Here is a 21,657-nt window from a genome sequence, read left to right on the forward strand (position 1 = left end):
GTCTATCAACTGACCAGACAAACTATTCAAACATTGACAATGAGACTCTAGCAATCGTTTTTGGAATCACCAGATTCCAGATGTATCTGTTCGGTAAGGAATTCACAGTTGAAACGGACCACAAACCTCTAGAAATGATTTGGAGGAAGCCGCTTACCAGCGCACCACCTCGCCTCCAGAGATTGCTGATAAAGATCTAAGGTTACAATTGCGACATCAGGTACAAACCTGGCAACCAGATGGTTCTGTCAGGTGCTCTGAGCAGACTGCTTAACCCAGAAATACACGGGACATACCACTTGACTTCCAGATCGACGAGGTCATAGATGAGGTCTACAAGATCAACCTGATGTGTTTTGGTCACAGCAAACGAGAGGAACTCCAGAGAGAGACTTCCCGAGACCCGTACTCAGAACCCTGTGGAAGGCCGTCGGTGGCGGTTGGCCAGAAACCATCAAGGAGATACCTATAGACCTGAGAATATACTGGCCATATCAGGATGAGATTGGCATCTCGAATGGAGTGCTTTTCAAAGGCCACCAGGTATTGCTTACAGTGATGCTTCGCTCAGGCATACTTGGTCAGCTTCACCAGGGCCATATAGGGAGTGAGAAGACGAGACAGCTTGCTCATGGATCAGTGTTCTGGCCTGGCATTGGCAAAGATGTTGGCCAGCTCGTAAAGGCTTGTGATGCTTGCCAAGAACACCAAGCCAAACAACAGAAGGAGTCACCCCAGGCACACAATATCCCGTCCTCTCCATGGACCAAGCTAGGAACAGACCTGTACACTGTTGACAAGCAGGTCTACCTACTCATAACCGATTACCATTCCAAGTCTCTGATTGTTCAAAGGCTCAGGGAAATGTCAAGTGCAGCAGTGGCCAGCATCGTAAGTGCCATTTTCAGCCGTTTCAGTGCCCTGGTTGAAGTTGTATCAGACAACGGTCCATAGTACAGAGGAAAACCCTTCCAAGACGTATGAGAAATGGTCTGTCCTCCAATGGATTGGCAGAGCGCATGGTCAGGACGGTGAAATCTCTGATTAGGAAATGCACAGAAACAGGACATTCAGATCTCTTTGTTACATCTTCACGCAACTCCGCTGGATCCCAAATTGCCGTCCCCAGCAAAATCCTGTTCGGTCGGACCACTCTCCCAAGCCATCACCTCATGAAGTCATCTTCGATCATGGACCAACTGCAACAAAGACAGAACAGGATGAAGGACACTCATGATAAATGTGCTGATGCAGAACTATCGCCACTCCACGTCGGTCAGAATGTGAGAGTCATATCCCCTCAGGAATAAAAGTGGATCCCGGAAGAAGTGTCGAAAGTTTGCAGGGAACCACAATCCTACGAGATGACGACACTGAATAGAACCACACTAAGAAGAAATAGATCTCACTTCAGAGAACTCTCTAACAGCCATCCACCGGGCAATCCAACAGCATTGCCTATGCACGACCATGTGTGCTTTGCCAACGAAGGGACAAGTACCAAACCAAGCACACCGACACCTGAAGACAGCCATTCCAAACCCAAACATCAGGCCAAAAAAACAGACAGCTCAAAATCACACCCACATGTAGCTGTTACCAGGTGTGATCAAGTCAGCCGCCGACCAGCACGTTTCCAAGAATACAAGATGTAGTTAGCACCTTGGAGAATAGTCATTTTAAGTGTTGTCATTATAGGTTGTAATGTTCGATGTCACACAATGTTCATAGTTGCTTAGAAGTAAGGACTCGTTGTTGTAATAGCTATAGGTGTTTCTTTTGGGCCTCCTTATCTCGAGAGACAATGGATACGCGCCTGGAGGTGGTCAGTGGTTTGTGAAGCAGCGCCTGGAGTGGCTATAAAGGCCAATTCTGGAGTGACAGGCTCTTCCACAGGTGCTGCAGAGAAATTTGTTTGTTGGGGCTGTTGCACAGTTGGCTCTCCCCTTGCGCCTCTGTCTTTTTTCCTGCCAACTACTAAGTCTCTTCGACTCGCCACAATTTAGCCCTGTCTTTATGGCTGCCCGCCAGCTCTGGCGAATGCTGGCAACTGACTCCCACGACTTGTGATCAATGTCACACGATTTCATGTCACGTTTGCAGACGTCTTTATAACGGAGACATGGACGGCCGGTGGGTCTGATACCAGTGGCGAGCTCGCTGTACAATGTGTCTTTGGGGATCCTGCCATCTTCCATGCGGCTCACATGGCCAAGCCATCTCAAGCGCCGCTGACTCAGTAGTGTGTATAAGCTGGGGGTGTTGGCCGCTTCAAGGACTTCTGTGTTGGAGATATAGTCCTGCCACCTGATGCCAAGTATTCTCCGAAGGCAGCGAAGATGGAATGAATTGAGACGTCGCTCTTGGCTGGCATATGTTGTCCAGGCCTCGCTGCCGTAGAGCAAGGTACTGAGGACACATTAATTAATTAATTAATTGTTATTAATATAGGAGAATGTGTTAAAGTTAAAAGGCACTGTATGATAAGATATGAATTTGCAAATTATATGTGCTAGAATACCACACTACCTGTATGTAACATTGATACCATTTTTCTACCCCATTAGCAATACCTACTTTTATACATAGCAGTGTTAAATTGAATTGAAGGGAATTCTATTCAAGGGAAGGGGGATGTTGTGATAGTGGAAGTAAGTGAAGCTATTTGAATACATGTTTATGCATACGTATGCACCACGACCGGAAGTGATGTAATCACCCAAGTGGTGCCGCCATGATGCCCAGCTAGAAACACATGTAAGAACAGTCTCTCAATAAAAATAAAGCACATCACGACAAGGCTGCCGAGCTTTGATCTGATCTGTTGGTTGTGGGACTGCTTTGCTTATCTATAGCATATGACTACAGCATGCTGCTTCTGCTGTTTAGCATGTGTGTAGTCCTGTGTTGTAATTTCACCAGGTTGGCACCTCATTTTTAGGCATGCCTGGTGCTGCTCCTTGCATGCAATCCTGCACTCTTTTTTAAATTCGTTCATGGGATGTTAGCGTCGCTGGCTAGGCCAGCATATATTGCACGTCCCGAATGCCCTTGAGAAGATGGTGGTGAGATGCCTTCTTGAAGGCGCTGTCGAAGGAGTCTTGGTAAGTTGCTGCAGTGCATCTTGTAGATGGTACACACTGCCGTCACTGTGCATCGATGGTGAAGGGAAAGAATGTTGAAGGTTGTGGATGGGGTGCAATCAAGCGGGCTGCTTTGTCCTGGATGGTGTAAAGCTTCTTGAGTGTTGTTCAAGCTGCACGCATCCAGGCAAGTGGAGAGTATTCCATCACACACCTGACTTGTGCCTTGTAGATGGTGGACAGGCTTTGAGGAGTCAGGAGGTGAGTTACTCACTGCACAATTCCCAGCCTCTGACTTGCTCTTGTAGCCACAGTATTTATGTGGCTGGTCCAGTTCAGTTTCTGGTCAATGGTAACCCCCAGGATGTTGATGGTGGGGATTCAGTGATAGAAATGCCATTGAACATCAAGGGGAGATGGTTAGATTCTCTCTTGTTTGAGACGGTCATTACCTGGCACTTGTGTGGTGCGAATGTTACTTGCCACTTATCAGCCCAAGCCTGGATGTTGTCCAGGTCTTGCTGCAGCTGGACACGGGCTGCTTCATTATCTGAGGAGTTGCGAACGGTGCTGAACAGTGTGCAAACATCAGTGGATATCCCCACTTCTGACCTTATGATGGAGGGAAGGTCATTGATGAAGCAGCTGAAGATGGTTGGGCCTAGGATAGTACCCTGAGGAACTCCTGCAGTGATGTCCTGGGACTGAGATGATTGACCTCCAACAACCACAACCATCTTCCTTTGTGCTAGGTACGACTCCAACCAGCGGAGTTTCCCCCCGATTCTCATTGAACCAGGGTTAATCCCCTGCTTGATGGCAATGGTAGAGTGAGGGTTATGGTGGCCCATGAGTTTACAGATTGTGGTTGAATACAGTTTTGCTGCTGCTGATGCCCCGCATGCATCAGGGATGTCCAGTTTTGATTTGCTCGCTCTGTTCTGAAGGTTGCCCATTTAGCACAGTGGTAGTACCACACAACACAATGGAGAGTATCCTCAATTTTCGAATCGTTCCATAGCCTTGCCCCTCCCTATCTTTGTAATCTCCTCCAACCCTGCAATCTTCTGAGATATCTGTGCTCCTCCAATTCTGGCCACTTATCCTTAATTTTAATTGCTCCATCAGCTGCCAAGGCCCTAAGGTCTGGAATCCCCTCCTAACAACTCTCTGTCTCACTTTCGTCCTTTAAGAGGGTCCTTAAAACCTACCACTTTGACCAGGCTTTTGGTCATCTTACCTAATATCTCTTTAAATGGCTCGGCGTCATAGCTTTTTATCTCATGCTCCTTTGAAACGCCTTGGGAACTTTTATAACGTTAAAAGCACGATAAAAATATAAGTTGTTGTTGTTGTTTTAAAGACTGCAAGACTTTGATGGCTGAAAGTTCTTTTATGTGTCTAAATCGGTTATGACCAACATTAAACCAGACTAAAAACGGTGTTATCCGATGTACTGGGGAACTCGGGCCGTCCTATTGTATGAATTCCCCTGTGAATCTATTTTTGGCGGGAGAGGGGGTGATGTCACGGTTATCCCGCGGTGTATGATGGGAGTTGTAGTTCCCTCCCCTCCAGCTGCCGCCTGTCTGCGTGGTGCATTGTGGGTGTTGTAGTCATTTGCTGCGCTCTTCCCATTGGGTCAACGCACGCCTGCGGCAATGGGACTCCATCTCCCGGCGAGACCTGCGATCGAAACAGGTTGGCATGATGGCGTTTGGGTTTTTGCTCTGTGCCCGAATGTTTCTCTGAGAGGAAATTGGAAGTGACGGGGATACAGTTTTGTTGCCATTGTCTCCGGGGCCATGGAGGGGAAGTCGAAGGTGGCCCCAAGCGTGGATTTCGATCACAGTTGTTCGGACAGTGTCGAATATTTGACGTTGAACTTTGGGCCTTTCGAGACAGTGCATCGCTGGAGGAGGCTGCCGCCCTGCGATGAATTTGTGGGAGCCAGGTAATGAGAGCCGACGGCAGCGTCTACGACCAGCTTTAATCCAGTCAATCAGTTCCAGTCAATCAGTAGCTTCTTCCACTTCGCTCCCTTCGAATGTCCCTTTCCCCAAAACTATCCTTCACATAGCCTCACATAAAGCGCTGTCATATCCCATATATTGTACACACATCCTTCAATAACCTCACAGAATCTCCATTCGGCACGCTAATCATTAATCTTCTTCGTTGGCCTAAAATAAAAGCAAAATACTGCGGATGCTGGAAATCTGAAATAAAAACAAGAAATGCTGGAACCACTCAGCAGGTCTGGCAGCATCTGTGGAAAGAGAAGCAGAGTTAACGTTTCGGGTCACTAACTCTGCTTCTCTTTCCACAGATGCTGCCAGACCTGCTGAGTGATTCCAGCATTTCTTGTTTTTATTTCTTCTTTGGCCTCCTTGTCTCGAGAGACAATGGGTAAGCGCCTGGAGGTGGTCAGTGGTTTGTGAAGCAGCGCCTGGAGTGGCTATAAAGGCCAATTCTAGAGTGACAGACTTTTCCACAGGTGCTGCAGATAAAATTGGTTGTCGGGGCTGTTACACAGTTGGCTCTCCCCTTGCGCTTCTGTCTTTTTTCCTGCCAACTGCTATGTCTCTTCGACTCACCATACTTTAGCACTGCCTTTATGGCTGCCCGCCAGCTCTGGCGATCCCTGGCAACTGACTCCCACGACTTGTGATCAATGTCACAGGACTTCATGTCGTGTTTGCAGACGTCTTCAAAGCGGAGACATGGACGGCCGGTGGGTCTGATACCTGTGACGAGCTCGCTGTACAATGTGTCCTTGGGGATCTTGCCATCTTCCATGCGGCTCACATGGCCAAGCCATCTCAAGCGCCGCTGACTCAGTAGGGTGTATATGCTGGGGATGTTGGCCGCCTCCAGTACTTCTGTGTTGGAGATACGGTCCTGCCACGTGATGCCAAGGATTCTCCAGAGGCAGCAAAGATGGAATGAATTGAGACGTCGCTTTTGGCTGACATACGTTGTCCAGGCCTCGCTGCTGTAGAGCAAGGTACTGAGGGCACGGGCTTGATACACTAGGACTTTTGTGTTCTGTGACAGTGTGCCATTTTCCCACACTCTCTTGGCCAGTCTGGACATAGTAGTGGAAGCCTTTCCCATGTGCTTGTTGATTTCTGCATCGAGAGACAGGTTACTAATGATAGTTGAGCCTAGGTAGGTGAACTCTTGAACCACTTCCAGAGCGTGGTCGCCGATATTGATGGATGGAGCATTTCTGACGTCCTGTCCCATGATGTTCGTTTTCTTGAGGCTGATGGTTAGGCCAAATTTGTTGCAGGCAGCCGCAAACCTGTCGATGAGACTCTGCAGACACTCTTCAGTGTGAGATGTTTATGCAGCATCGTCAGCAAAGAGGAGTTCCATGATGAGGACTTTCCATACTTTGGTCCTCGCTCTTAGACGGGCAAGGTTGAACAACCTGCCCCCTGATCTTGTGTGGAGGAAAATTCCTTCTTCTGAAGACTTGAATAACTCCACATAAACCCAATTGCACGCTAATCCATCAATAACCCCATAGAGCTACCTTACAATTAATTAAGGCACACAAGCAGAAGGGAAAGTCTGGTGAGTCTTCCATTCTGTTTTATTTTAAAGCTGTAAGGTTTGTTACTGAGGTTATTACTACTATTGGTAACATTTTAGTATTGGTAGGGTATATTAGTGGTAATTTAGAGTAGTTTTGGTAAGTGGACATCACAGGGAAGCAGTTAGGTGATTGGTTGGGTGAGACTTCAGAGCTGCAAAGAGCGCTAGAGGGTAGCGAGGCACAGGGAGCTAGTTGGTCAGTATCTGGTGGATATTTTAGTTTAGTTTAGAGATACAGCACTGAAACAGGCCCTTCGGCCCACCGAGTCTGTGCCAACCATCAACCACCCATTTATACTAATCCTACACTAATTCCATATTCCTACCACATGCCCACCTGTCCCTATATTCCCCTACCACCTACCTATACTAGGGGCGATTGCTAATGGCCAATTTACCTATCAACCTGCAAGTCTTTGGCATGTGGGAGGAAACCGGAGCACCCGGAGGAAACCCACGCAGACACAGGGAGAACTTGCAAACTCCACACAGGCAGTACCCAGAATTGAACCCGGGTTGCTGGAGCTGTGAGGCTGCGGTGCTAGCCACTGTGCCGCCCTTTTCTTTCTTTTTTCTGCTGATTTTTATTTTCTCTCTAACATTTAAGTCTATCTACTAAGTAGAAGCTGAAATACCAGTAGTTGTTTCTTTTATTTATAACCATTTTATTGTGTTCAACTTCAAATTTTAGTGCAATAAATAAATAATTCGAGGCATGGCAGGGCAGTTCACACTTGTCAAATGCACATCCTGTGCCATGTGGGGACTCCAGGACTCTGCCCACGGCCTGGACGACAACATGTGCGGAAAGTGCCACCAAATGCAAAAATTTAGAACTTAGAATCTTAGAACTTGAGGAGCAGCTGGAGCCACTGAGGTGCATTCACGAGGATGAAAGATACATGGAAGTTTCAGGAAGTGGTCACCAGCTTAAGAGAGCACAGGCAGAGAGGGATTGGGTGCCAGCCAGACAGACAAGAGGGACAAGGCAGGTAGTGCAGGAGACCCCGGAGGGCATTCCACTTTTTAACCGGTATTCAGTTCTGAGTACCAATGGGAGAGAGGGTTCCTCTGGACAGTGCAGCATGAGTCATGACCAGAGCAACATGGGTGGTTCAGTTATGCAGGGAGGGAGGAGATAAGATAGGAGAGCAATAATTGGAGGAGATTCTATAGTTAGAGGAACAGACAGGCATTTCTGTGGTTGTAGATATGATTCCAAGATGGTGCGTTGCCTGCTTGGTGCAAGGGTCATGGATATCGCCAAGCGGCTTCAGAGCATTCTGGAGGGCAAGGGTTTGTGTCCACATTGATACCAATGATATAGGTAGAAAGAGGGATGAGGTCCTGCAGGCTGAATTTAGGGAGTTAGGAAAAACATTAGCAGGACTTCAAAGGTAGTAATCTCCGGACCAGAACCGATGTCCTCGCAGGGGCATTTGCTAGTGCTGTTGGGGAGGATTTAAACTAGAATGGCAGGGGGATGGGAACCTGAGTGGGGAGACTGAGGAGGAGGAAACAAGGATAAAGACAGGAAACAAAATGACAAAAGTGGAAGGCAAAGAAATCAAGGGCAAGAAACAAGTAGGACCATAGTCCGAAATAATGCTGAGATGACTAAGAATGTTAAAAAGACAAGCCTCAAGGCATTGTGTCTCAATGCATGGAGTATTCGCAATAAGGTAGGCAAATTAACCACGCAAATAGATGTAAATGGATACGATGTAGTTGTGATTACGGAGACATGGCTGCAGGGTGACCAAGGATGGAAACTGAATATCCAAGGGTATTCGATCTTTAGGAAGGACAGGCAAAAAGGGAAAGGAGGTGGAGTAGCGTTGTTATTAAAAGAGGAAATCAATATAATAGTGAGGAAGGATATTAGCTCAGAGAATCCTGATGTGGAATCTGTATGGGTGGAGCTAAGAAACACCAAGGTGCAGAAAACATTGATGAGGGTCCCCCAAACAACAACAGTGGTGGTGTAGAGGATGGCATTGAACAGGAAATTAGAGACACATGCAATAAGGGTGCAACTGTAATTATGGGTGACTTTAATCTAGTGGCGCAGTGGTTAGCACCGCAGCCTCACAGCTCCAGGGACCCGGGTTCAATTCTGGGTACTGCCTGTGCGGAGTTTGCAAGTTCTCCCTGTGACTGCGTGGGTTTTCGCCGGGTGCTCCGGTTTCCTCCCACCGCCAAAGACTTGCAGGTGATAGGTAAATTGGCCATTGTAAATTGCCCCTAGTGTAGGTAGGTGGTAGGGAATATGGGATTACTGTAGGGTTAGTATAAATGGGTGGTTCTTGGTCGGCACAGACTCGGTGGGCCGAAGGGCCTGTTTCAGTGCTGTATCTCCAAATAAAAATTAAAAATAAACAAGCAGCAAACCTGAGGATTGGGAGCAGTTTAGAATTCAGCAAAGGAGGACAAAGGGATTGATTAAGAAGGGGAAAATAGAGTATGAGAGTAAGCTTGCAGAGAACATAAAAACTGACTGTAAAAGCTTCTATAGATATGTGAAGTGAAAAAGATTAGTGAAGACAAATGTGGGTCCCTTACAGTCAGAAACGGGGGAATTTATAATAGGGCAGAAAGAAATGACAGACCAATTAAATAGATACTTTGGTTCTGTCTTCACAAAGGAGGACACAGATTACCTCCCAGAAATGCTGGGGAACATAGGGTCTAGTGAGAAGGAAGAACTGTATGAAATCAGTATTAGTAGGGAAATGGTGTTAGGGAAATAGATGGGATTGAAGGCCGATAAATCCCCAGGGCCTGATAATCTACATCCCAGAGTACTTAAGGAAGTGGCCCTAGAAATAGTAGATGCATTGCTGGTTATTTTTCAAAATTCTGTAGACTCTGGAACAGTGCCAACAGATTGGAGGGTAGCTAACGTAACCCCACTATTTAAAAAAGGAGGTAGGGAGAAAACAGGGAATTGTCGACCGGTTAGCCTGACATCAGTAGTGGGGAAAATGCTAGAATCCATTATAAAAGATGTAATAGCAGAGCACTTGGAAAACAATGACAGGATCAAAGTCAACACGGATTTACGAAAGGGAAACCATACTTGACAAATCTACTGGAATTTTTTGAGGATGTAACTAGTAGAATAGATAAGGGAGAACCAGTGGATGTGGTGTATTTGGACTTTCAGAAGGCTTTTGATAAGGTCCCACATAAGAGATTAGCGTGCAAAAGTAAAGCTCATGAGGTTAGGGGTAAGGTACTGACATGGATAGAGAACTGGTTGGCAGACAGGAAACCAAGAGTAGGAATAAACAAGTCTTTTTCCAAGTGGCAGGCAGTGACTAGTGGGGTACCTCAGAGATCAGTGCTAGGGGCGGCGCAGTGGTTAGCACCGCAGCCTCACAGCTCCAGGGACCTGGCTTCGATTCTGGGTACTGCCTGTGTGGAGTTTGCAAGTTCTCCCTGTGACCGCGTGGGTTTCCGCCGGGTGCTCCGGTTTCCTCCCACAGCCAAAGACTTGCACGTTGATAGGTAAATTGGCCATTGTAAATTGCCCCTAGTGTAGGTAGGTGGTAGGGAATATGGGATTACTGTAGGATTAGTATAAATGGGTGGTTGTTGGTCAGCACAGACTCAGTGGGCCGAAGGGCCTGTTTCAGTGCTGTATCTCTATGACTATGACCCCAGCTATTCACAATGTATATTAATGATATAGATGAGAGAATTAAATGTAATATCTCCAAGTTTGCAGATGACACAAAGCTGGGTGGGAGTGTGAGCTGTGAGGAGGATGCAGAGAAGCTCCAGTGTGATTTGGACAGGTTGAGTGAGAGGGCAAATACATGGCAGATGCAGTATAATGTGGATAAATATGAGGTTATCCACTTTGGTGGCAAAAACAGAAAGGCAGATTATTATCTGAACGGCGATAGATTGGGAAAGAGGGAGGTGCAGCGAGACCTGGGTGTCTGTGCACCAGTCGCTGAAAGTGAGCATGCAGGTGCAGCAGGCAGTTAAGAAGGCAAATGGTATGTTGGTCTTCATAGTGAGAGGATTTGAGTACAGGAACAAGGATGTCTTGCTGCAATTATACAAGGCCTTGGTGAGACCACATCTGGAGTATTGTTTGCAGTTTTGGTCTCCTTATGTGAGGAGGGATGTTCTTGCTATGGAGGGAGTGCAGTGAAGGTTCAACAGACTGATTCCTGGGATGGCAGGACTGATGTATGAAGAGAGATTGAGACAATTAGGCTTGTATCGCTGGAGTTTAGAAGAATGAGAGGGGATCTCATAGAAACCTACAAAATTCTAACAGGACTGGACAGACTAGATGCAGGAAGGATGTTCCCGATGGCGGGGGAGTCCAGGACCAAGGGTCACAGTCTAAGGATAAGGGGTAAGCCATTTAGGGCTGAGATGAGGAGAGATTTCTTCAGCCAGAGAGTGGTGAACCTGTGGTATTCTCTACCACGGAAAGCAGTTGAGGCCAAATCATTAAATATATTCAAGAAAGAGTTAGATATAGTTCTTAGGGCTAAAGGGATACGGAGAGAAAGCAGGAACAGGTTACTGAGTTTGGATGATCAGCCCTGATCATATTGAATGGCAGAGCAGGCTCGAAGGGACGAATGGCCTAATCCTGCTGTTTTTCTCTGTTTCTACTCCCGAGGCCACGTGCTAGTGAGTATAGAAATAGGAGAATACACCAGATGAATGTGTGGCTGGAGAGGTGGTACAGGACGGAGGGCTTCAAATTTTGGGGCACTGGGACTGGATCTGGGGAAGTTGGTACCTGTACAAGCTGTATGACTACACCTGAACAAGACCAGGATGAATATTCTTGCAAGAACATTTGCTAGTGCTGTTGGGGATGGTTTAAACTAGATTGGCAGGGGGATGAGAACATGAGGATAGTTTCAGATGTGACAGATTCAGGGCAGGGAACGGGAGGCAGAAAATTAGCGAGTGACTCTGAAAGACAGAAGAAGTAAAGGTTAGAAAGTGTGCAGCACAGCAATTTGGCAGTATTAAAAGATATTTATATAGTATTAAAAGAATATAGCAAATAAAGCCGATGAGCTGAGGGCACAGATCGACACATGGCAGCATGATAACATTGCTATAATGGAAACTTGGCTTAAAGAGGGGCAAAATGGCAGCTCAACATCCCTGGATATAGAGTTTTCAGGCAGGATAGAGAGGGCGATTTAAAAAAAAAAGGATGGGGTGTAGCATTATTGGTTAAAGAATCAATTAAGCTGTGAGGAGGGATGATGTACTAAATAAATCATCAAATGAGGCCATATGGTTTGAGCTCAGAAATAAAAAGGGGCAGCCACACTACTAGGAGTGTACTGTAGACACCCAAACAGTGAGAGGGAGATAGAGGAACAAATATGTAGGCAAATTTCTGAGTGCAAAAAAAAAGGGATTTCAACTACCCCAGTATCAGCTGGGATGCAAACAGTGTGAAGGGCACAAAATTCTTGAACTGCATTGAAGAGAACTTTTTTTAGCCAGCATGTACCAAGCCAAACGAGAGGGGGCACAGTTCTAGATTTAGTCTTCGGTAATGAAGCTGGGCAAGTGGATGAAGTAGCAGCGGGTGACCATTTTGGATTGGTGACCATAATACAGTTAGATTTATCATTATTACGGAAAAGGACAAGGATAGAACAGGAGTAAAAGTTCTAAATTGAGGGAAGGCAAATTTTACGAACCTGAGAACTGATCTGGCGAAAGTGGACTGGATACAGCTACTTGAAGGAAAATCAGTGGCAAACCAGTGGGAGGCATTCAAAAGCGAAGATTCTACAGGCACAGTGTAGACACGTCCCCACGAAGGGTGTACTGCCAAATCTAGAGCCCCCTGATTATCTAGAAGCATACAGGGTAAGATAAAGCAGAAAAAGAAAGCTTATGAAAGTCACAAAAAACTTTGTACTTTAGAAAGCCTAGAGGAGCATAGATAGTGCAGGGGTGAAGTGAAAAAGGAAATTCGGAAAGCAAAGAGAGGACATGAAAAAATATTGCCAGGTAAAATCAAGGAAAAGCCAAAGCTGTTTTATCAGTACATTAAGAACAAGAGGATAACTAAGAAAAGGGTAGGGCCTATCAGATTTACAAGTGAACTTATGTGTGGATGCAGAAGATGTGGGCAGGGTTCTTAATGACTACTTTGTCTCTGTCTTCACAAAGGAGAGGGATGATGCAGACATTGTAGTTAAAGAGGAGGAGTGTGAACTTTTAGATACGATAAGCATAATGAGAGGGGAAGTACTGGAGGGCCTGACATTCTTGAAAGTGGATAAATCACCAGGGCCGGATGGATTGTATCTCGGGTTGTTAAAGGAAGCCAGGGAGGAAATAGCGGATGCTCTGAGCATCATCTTCAAATCCTCACTAGATACGGGCGAGGTACCAGAGGATTGGAGGACTGCTAATGTTGTACCATTGTTTAAAAAGGCTACGAGGGATAGAGCAAATAATTAAAGGCCGGTCAGTCTGACCTCTTTGGTGGGCAAGTTATTAGAATCAATTCTGGGAGATCAGGATGAACTGCCACTTAGAAAGGCACAGATTAATCAGGGATAGTCAGCATGGATTTGTGAAGGGAAGTCATGTCTTACTAACTTGATTGAATTTTTTGAGGAAGTAACAAGGAGGATTGATGAGGGTAGTGCAGTTGATGTTGTCTACATGGATTTTAGTAAGGCATTTGACAAGGTCCCACATGGCAGACTGATCAGAAAAGTAAAAGTCCAAGGGATATAGTGGAATGTTGTAAGTTGGATCCAGAATTGGCTCAGTGACAAGAAACAAAGGATAATGGTCGACAGATGTTTTCGCGAATGGAAGGCGGTTTCCAGTGGCGTTCCACAGAGCTCAGTGTTGGGTCCCTTGCTGTTTGTCATATATATTAATGATTTGGACTTAAATGTGGGAGGCATGATTGGGAAATTTGCAGATGACACAAAAGTTGGCCGTGTAATTGATAGTGAAGAGGATAGATGTAGACTCCAGAATGATATCAATGGTTGGTTGAGCGGGCAGAAAAGTGGTAATGCATTTGGGGAGGGCAAACAAAGCAAGGGAATACACAATAAACGGGAGGATATTGAGAGAGTTAGAGGAAGCGAGAGACCTTGGAGTGCATGTCCACAGGTCCCTGAAGGTGGCAGGACAGGTAGATGAAGTGGTAATAAAAGCAACATACTGCGGATGCTGGGAATCTGAAATAAAAACAAAGTGCTGGAAATACTCAGCAGGTCTGGGAGGATCTGTGGAGAGAGAGAAGCAGAGTTAATGTTTCAGGTCTGTGACCTTTTATCAGAACTGGCCAGATAAAGTGAAGAAGGCAAATGGAATGCTTTCCTTCATTGGCCGAGGTATAGAATGCAAAAGCAGGGATGTAATGCTGGAACTGTATAAAGTGCTGGCTAGGCCACAGTTGGAGTATTGCGTACAGTTCTGGTCACCATATTACAGGAAGGAGATCATTGTTCTGGAGAGAGTGCAGAGGAGATTTACGAGAATGTTGCCAGGGCTTGAAAGTTGCAGCTATGAGGAAAGATTGGATAGACTAGGGTTGTTTTCCTTAGAACAGAGGAGGCTGAGGGGTGACTTAATTGAGGTGTACAAAATTATGAGGGGCCTAGATTGAGTAGACAGGAAGGACCTGTTTCCCCTAGTGGAGACGTCAGTTACTGGGGGCATAGGTTTAAGGTGATTGGTAGAAGAATTAGAGGGGACATGAGGAAAAACTTTTTCACCCAGAGGGTGCTGGATATCTGGAAGTCGCTGCCCGGATCGGTGGTGGAGGCAGAAACTCTCAACTCATTTAAAAGCTAACTGGACATGCACCTGAAGTGCTGTAACCTGCAAGGCTGTAGCCTCGGATGCTGGAAGGTGGAATTAAATTGGGCAGCTAGTTTTTTCAACTGGCGCAGGCACGATTTGATGAATGGCCTCTTTGTGTGCCATAACTTTTCAGTGGTTCTGTTGATCCATCAACAACCTCACAGAAACCCCTTACTGCATACTAATCCTTTAATAAGCCCATAGACACCCCTTACTGCACACAGATCCATCAATAACGCCACGCCGTGCCCTGATCCATCAATAACGCCACGCCACCCCCTGATCATCAATCACGCCACAGAAACCCCTTTGGAACATAGGTGCAGGAATAGGCCATTCAGCCCATCGAGCCTGCTCTGCCATTCAGTATGATCATGGCTGATCTTCCACTTCAATGCCTTTTTCCCACACTATCCTCATATCCCATTATGTCTTTTGTAATTAGAAATCTGTCAATCTCTGCTTTAAACATACTCAATGACTGAGCTTCCACAACCCTCTGGGATAGAGAATTCCAAAGGTTCACAACCCTCTGAGTAAAGAAATTTCTCCTCATCTCTGTCCTGAGTGGTTTCCCCCTTATTTTGAATTTGTGTCCCCTAGTTCTAGACTCCCCAGCCAGGGGAAACATCTTAGCTGCACCTACCCTGTCTATCCCTTTAAGTATTTAGTAGGTTTCAATGAGATCACCACTCATTCTTCGAAACTCTAGAGAATACAGGCCCAGTTTCCTCAATCTCTCTTCATAGGACAGTCCCACCATCCCGGGAGCAAGTCTGGTGAACCTTTGTTGCACTCTCTCTATGGTGGTAATATCCTTCCTGAGGTAAGGGGACGAAAACTGCACACAGCTGGTGCAGTCTAACCAAGGTTCTATACAATTGAAGCAAGACTTCACTACTCCTGTACTCAGATCATCTTGCGATAAAGGCTAACATACCATTAACCTTCTTTCTTGCTTGCTGCACCTGCATGTTAGCTTTCAGTGACTTATTGATAAGGACATCCAGGTCCCTTTGTACATCTATACTTTCTAATCTCTTACCATTTAAGGAATACTCTACACATCTATTCCTCTACCAAAGTGGATAACCTCACATTTTTCCACATTATATTCCATTTGACACGTTGTTACCCACTCACTAAGTCTGTCTCTGGAAAGTCCTACAACAGAAGGGCCTGTACTGGACCTAATCTTAGGGAATGAAGCCGGAGAAGTGTCAGTGGGGGGAGCATTTCGCGGATAATGACCATAACTCTCTAAGATTTAAGGTAGTTATGGAAAAGGACAAAGATGGACCAGAAATAAAGGTACTGAATTGGTGGAAGGCCGATTTCAATATGATAAAACGGGTTCTGGCCAAAGTGGGCTGGGAGCAGCTACTTGTAGGAAAGTCTACATCAGACCAGTGGGAGTCATTCAAAAAGGAAATAGTGAGAGTTCAGGGCCAACATGTTCCCGTAAAGGTGAAGGGTAGGACCAACAAGTCCAGGGAACCCTGGATGTCAAGGGATATAGAGGATTGGATAAGGGGAAAAAAAAGGAGGCTTATGGCAGATTCAGAGGGCTGAAACAGCAGAGGCCCTAGAGGAGTGTAGAAAGTGTAGGAGGGTACTTAAAAAAAATAATAATAATTAGGAGAGTGAAGAGGGGACATGAAAAACACTGGTGGGCAAGATAAAGGAAAATCCCAAGGCTTTTTATCAGTATATTAAGGGCAAGAGGATAACCATTTTAAGAGTAGGGCCCATTAGGGACTAAAGTGGCAATCTGTGTGTGGAGCCGGAGGACGTAGGTGAGGTTTTAAATTATTACTTTTCATCTGTGTTCACTATGGAGAAGGACAATGTAGGTGTAGAGATCAGGGAGGGGAATTGTGATATACTCGAACAAATTAGCATTGAAAGGGAGGACGTTTTAGCGGGCTTAAAAGTGGATAAATCTCCAGGCCCCGATGAGATGTATACCAGACTGCTATGTGAGGCAAGGGAGGAGATAGCAGGGACTCTGACACAAATTTTCAAATCCTCTCTGGCCACAGGAGAGGTGCCAGAGGACTGGAGGACAGCGAATGTGGTACCATTATTCATGAAGGGTAGTAGGGATAAACCAGGTAATTACAGGCCAGTGAGTCAAACATCAGTGGTAGGGAAACTATTAGTGGGTTACTGCAAGGATCAGTGTTTCAGCCTCAATATTCGCAATCTGTATCAATGATTTCGATAAAGGAACCGAATGTGATGTATGCAGGTTTTCTGACGATACAAAGCTAGGTGGGAAAGTAAGCTGTGAGGAGGATGCGAAGAAAGAAAGATGTGCATTTATATAGCACCTTTCAGGACCACAGGATGTCCCATAGGGCTTTACAGCCAATGAAGCACTTTTGAAGTGTAGTATTGTTGTATTGTAGGAAACATGACAGCTAACCTGTGCACAGCAAGCTCCCACTAACAGCAGTTTGATAATGACCAGGTAATCTCTGTGATGTTGATTGAAGGATAAATAGTGGCCAGGACATTGGCGATAACTCCCTGCTCTTCTTTGAAATAGTGCCATGGGATCTTTTATATACACCTGAGTGGACAGACAGGGCTGCAAAAGGATAAGGGGTAGCTGATTTAAAACAGAGATGAGGAGAAATTACTTCTCTCAAAGGGTCGTGAGTCTGGAATTCATTACCCCAGAGTGCGGTGGATGCCGGGACATTGAGTAAATTTAAGGAGGAGTAGACGAGACAGACTTTTAAATAGTAATGTGTTGAAGGGTTATGGAGAATGGGCAGGAAAGTGGAGTTGTGACCGAGATGAGATCAGCCATGCTGGTATTGAATGGCAGAGCAGGCTGAATTGCCTACTCCTGCTCCTAGTTCTTATGTTCTTATAGACAGGTTAGGTGAGTGGGCAACAATGTGGCAGATGGTATATAATGGTAAAATGTTAAGTTATCCACTTGGGAACAATAGAAAAACAGAAAAGATGTGAGAGTGGGAAATGTTGATGTTCGAAGCAAACTGGGTGTCCTTGTACACAACAGAAAGTTAACATGCAGGTACAGCAAGCAATTAGGAAAGCAAATGGTTTGCTGGCCTTTATTACAAAGGGCTTGGAGTATAAGAGTAAAGAAGTCTTCATGCAATTGTATTGGGCCTTGGTGAGACCACACCTAGACTCCTGTGTATAGCTTTGGTCATCTTATCTTCCCTTAGAGGGAGTGCAACAAAGGTTTACTAGACTGGTTCCTAGGATCGGGATTGTCCTATAGGAGAGATTGAGTTAACTAGGCCTATATTCCCGAGAGTTTAGAAGAATGAGAGGTGATTTTTTTTTTGAAACATATGAAATCCTTAAGGGGCTTGATAGGGTAGATGCTGGCAGGATATTTCTCCTGGCTGGGTAGTCTAGAACTAGGAGTCGCAATCTCAAAATAAGGGGTGGACCCATTTAGGACTAAGATGAAGAGAAATTTTTTCATTCAAAGGGTTGGAATCTTTGGGATTTTCTACCGAAGTGGGTTATGAATGATCAGTCTTTTGAGTATATTCAACACAGAGATCAATAGACTTTTGGATACTAAGGGAATCAAGGGGTATGGGGATAGTGTAGGAAGGTGTAACTGAGGTAGAGGATCAGCCATGATCATCTTAAGTGGTGGAGCAGGCTCAAGGGGCTGAATGACCTCAAAAGCGCTTGATAGAGTGCCACATAATTAGCAAGATTAAAGTCCATTGGAATAAAGGGGCAGTGGCAGCATGGATACAAAATTGGCTAAGAATTAGAAAGCAGAGTAGTGCTCAACAGTTGTTTTTCGGTCTGGAGGAAGTTTTATAGTTGTGTTCCTCCGGGGTTGGAATTAGGACATTGGCTTTTTTAGATGTATATTAATGACCTGGACTTGGATACACGGCATAATTTCAAAATGTGCAGCTAATATGAAACTCAGAAATGTAGTAAACAATTAGAAGGATAGGAACAGACCTTAGGAACACGTAGACTGGTAAAGCGGGCAGACACATGGCAGATGCAAATTATCACAGAGAAGTGTGACTTTTGGGAGGAAGAATAAGGAGAGGTAATATAAACTAAATGGTACAATTTTAAAGTGGGTGCAGGAACGAAGAAATCTGGGGATGTATGTACACAAATCTTTGAAGGTGGCAGGCAAGTTGGGAAGGTGGTTAAAAAGGTATATTGGATCCTTGGCTTTATTAATAGAAGCAGAGAGTACAAAAGCAAGGAAGTTTCACTAAACCTTTATAAAACACTGGTTAGGTCTCAGCTGGAATATTGTTCAATTCCTGGCACCATGCTTTAGGAAGGCTTAGAGAGGATGCAAAAGAGATTTAAAGAGATTTCCTAGAAAGGTACCAGGGATGAGGTACGTCACTTATGGTGGAGAGACTGGAGAAGCTGTTTTCCCTTAGAGCAGAGAGGATTAAGAGCATATTTAATAGAGGTGGTCAAGATCATGAATGGTTTTAATAGAGTAAATAAAGGGAAACTGTTTCCAGTCGCAGAATGGTTGCTAACCAGAGGACACAGATTTCAGGTGATTGGCAAAAAAAAGGCAATAAGAGGAAACGCTTTTACAGTGAGTTATGATCTGGTATGCACTGTCTGAAAGGGTGGTGGAAGCAGATTCAGTAGAACATTCAAAAGGGAATTGTATAAATATTTGAAAGAATTTCAGGGGTATGGGGAAAAAAGCGGGGATTAATTGGAAAACTCTAGCAAACAGCTGGCTCAGGCATAATGGGCCAGTAACCCCAGATAAAGTCCATACGGCATACAGATCCATTAATAACCCTGTATAAACCCTCTACTGTATATAAATCCCTTAACCCCTCACAAACATGTCCATAACTCTACATGGTTGAGGGTTGTTTTTGCGATAGGAAACCTGTGACCAGTGGTGTACTGCAGGGGTCGGTGCTGGGACCCTTGCTTTTTGTAGTATACGTTAATAATTTAGACATGATTATAGGAGGTATAATCAGTAAGTTCACAGACGACACGAAAATTGGTGGTGTTGTAAATAGTGAGGAGGAAAGCCTTAGATTACCGGATGATATAGATGGGCTGGTAAGATGAGCAGAGCTGTGGCAAATGGAATTTAATCCTGAGAAGTGTGAGGTGATGCATTTTGGGAGGTCTAACAAGGCAAGGGAATATACAATGGATGGTAGGATCCTAGGAAGTACGAAGGGTCAGAGGAACCTTGGTGTAGTCCATAGATCACTGAAGGCAGCAGCACAGGTAGACAAGGTGGTTAGGAAAGCATATGGGATACTTGCCTTTATTAGCTGAGGCATTGAATATAAGAGCAGGGAGGTTATGATGGAGCAGTATAAAACGCTAGTTAGGCCACAGCTGGAGTACTGTGTACAGTTCTGGTCGCCACACTATAGGAAGGATGTGATTGCACTGGAGAGGGTGCAGAGGAGATTCACCAGGATGTTACCTGGGCTGGAGCATTTCAGCTATGAAGAGAGACTGGATAGGCTAGGGTTGTTTTCCTTAGAGCAGAGAAGGCTGAGGGGGGACCTGATTGAGGTGTACAAAATTATGAGGGACATAGGGTAGATAGGAAAAAAACTTTTTCCCTTAGCGAAGGTGTCAATAACCAGGGGGCATAGATTTAAGGTTTGGGGCAGGAGGTTGAGAGGGGATTTGAGGAAAAGAAATTTCACCCAGAGGGTGATTGGAATCTGGAACACACTGTCTGAAGGGGTGGTGGAGGCAGGAACCCTCAACATTTAAGAAGTATTTAGATGAGCATTTGAAACACCATAGCATACAAGGCTACAGGCCAAGGCTGGAAAATGGGATTAGAATAGATAAGTGATTGATGGCCGGCACGGACACGATGGGTCAAAGGGGCCTGTTTCTGTGCTGTATAACTCTATGACTCTGTTAAACGTTCAGTAACTCCTAACTGTTCAGTACCTTCTCTCTTGCCTATAAATTCTTCTGTCACCCCTCCTACATTAGAACAGTGACTATACTTACAAGTTGACTGTAAATTGCTTTGGGTTGCCCTGAGGTCATGCGAAGCACTATATAAGTAAAAGTCTTTTCTTACCCACAAGTCCGTCAATAATCCCATGGACTTCCTTAGTATCCAATTCCCCTATAAATTTCCCTGTAAACCACTTCCTTTTACTGGCATTAATAAATAAACTCCATTTCAGATCAGGAGTTGAAAGGACAGAGTTTTTTTTTTTGAGATACAGCACTGAAACAGGCCCTTCGGCCCACCGAGTCTGTGCCGAACATCAACCACCCATTTATACTAATCCTACACTAATCCCATATTCCTACCAAACATCCCCACCTGTCCCTATATTTCCCTACCACCTACCTATACTAGTGACAATTTATAATGGCCAATTTACCTATCAACCTGCAAGTCTTTTGGCTTGTGGGAGGAAACCGGAGCACCCGGAGAAAACCCACGCAGACACAGGGAGAACTTGCAAACTCCACACAGGCAGTACCCGGAATCGACCCCGGGTCCCTGGAGCTGTGAGGCTGCAGTGCTAACCACTGCGCCACTGTGCCGCCCTAACCCACTGTTTTTGTTTGTGAAAATATTGCGACAGATACCCTGTAGAATTGTTATTGATGCTTGTGTTTTCTCTCTTCAGACGAAGCAAGCATACGGTCGTGGCCTATAAGGATGCAATCTATGTGTTTGGAGGCGATAATGGGTATGTACTGAACTAATCCCATTGAGGAATGTGAGCCAGTAGTTTAAAAAATGCACCATGTAGATACAGGAACAATTTTACAATCAAAGGTCATCTTTGTTAAGCATGTATGTATGTTGGGTCCACCCAAAATAATGTACCACGATTATAGACCCAGCGAGCAAGATAGTGTTTGGTACAGTGGTATGTATTCTGCCTATTGTTGTACCTTACAGAGCCAGGTAGAGCTGGCTGAGTTTCAGGGTTGCTATTGCAACCATTTTCAGAATAGGTGATTTGTATATAAAGAATTGAGTAGAGATACATGGAAGGAAGTACCTTCCTACTGAAGGTCTTCAGTTATAACATATTAAATCTATAATGTAAAATTTTTAGTGTACACAGGAGCAAAGGCAACAAGTTAGAATATACAGACACAAACTCCA

General features: G+C 45.1%; 1 protein-coding gene across 2 annotated transcripts in view; it reads left to right on the forward strand.

The window, feature by feature from the left end:
* Positions 1 to 21,657, forward strand: part of lztr1 (leucine zipper like post translational regulator 1) — a 340,836-nt gene that overhangs the window by 221,781 nt on the left and 97,398 nt on the right. The window contains exons 1-2 of one of the 2 annotated variants that reach the window (XM_068055295.1): positions 4,776 to 5,037; positions 21,170 to 21,232. In XM_068055295.1, the coding sequence (XP_067911396.1) occupies positions 4,889 to 5,037; positions 21,170 to 21,232 (212 nt within the window). In that variant the 5' untranslated portion in view covers positions 4,776 to 4,888. Of the gene's footprint in view, positions 1 to 4,775; positions 5,038 to 21,169; positions 21,233 to 21,657 lie in introns of those variants that run through there. The other variant, XM_068055296.1, reaches the window with a different exon arrangement.

This window comes from Heterodontus francisci, chromosome 23 (genome assembly GCF_036365525.1).
Source record: "Heterodontus francisci isolate sHetFra1 chromosome 23, sHetFra1.hap1, whole genome shotgun sequence".
NCBI lineage: Eukaryota > Metazoa > Chordata > Chondrichthyes > Heterodontiformes > Heterodontidae > Heterodontus > Heterodontus francisci.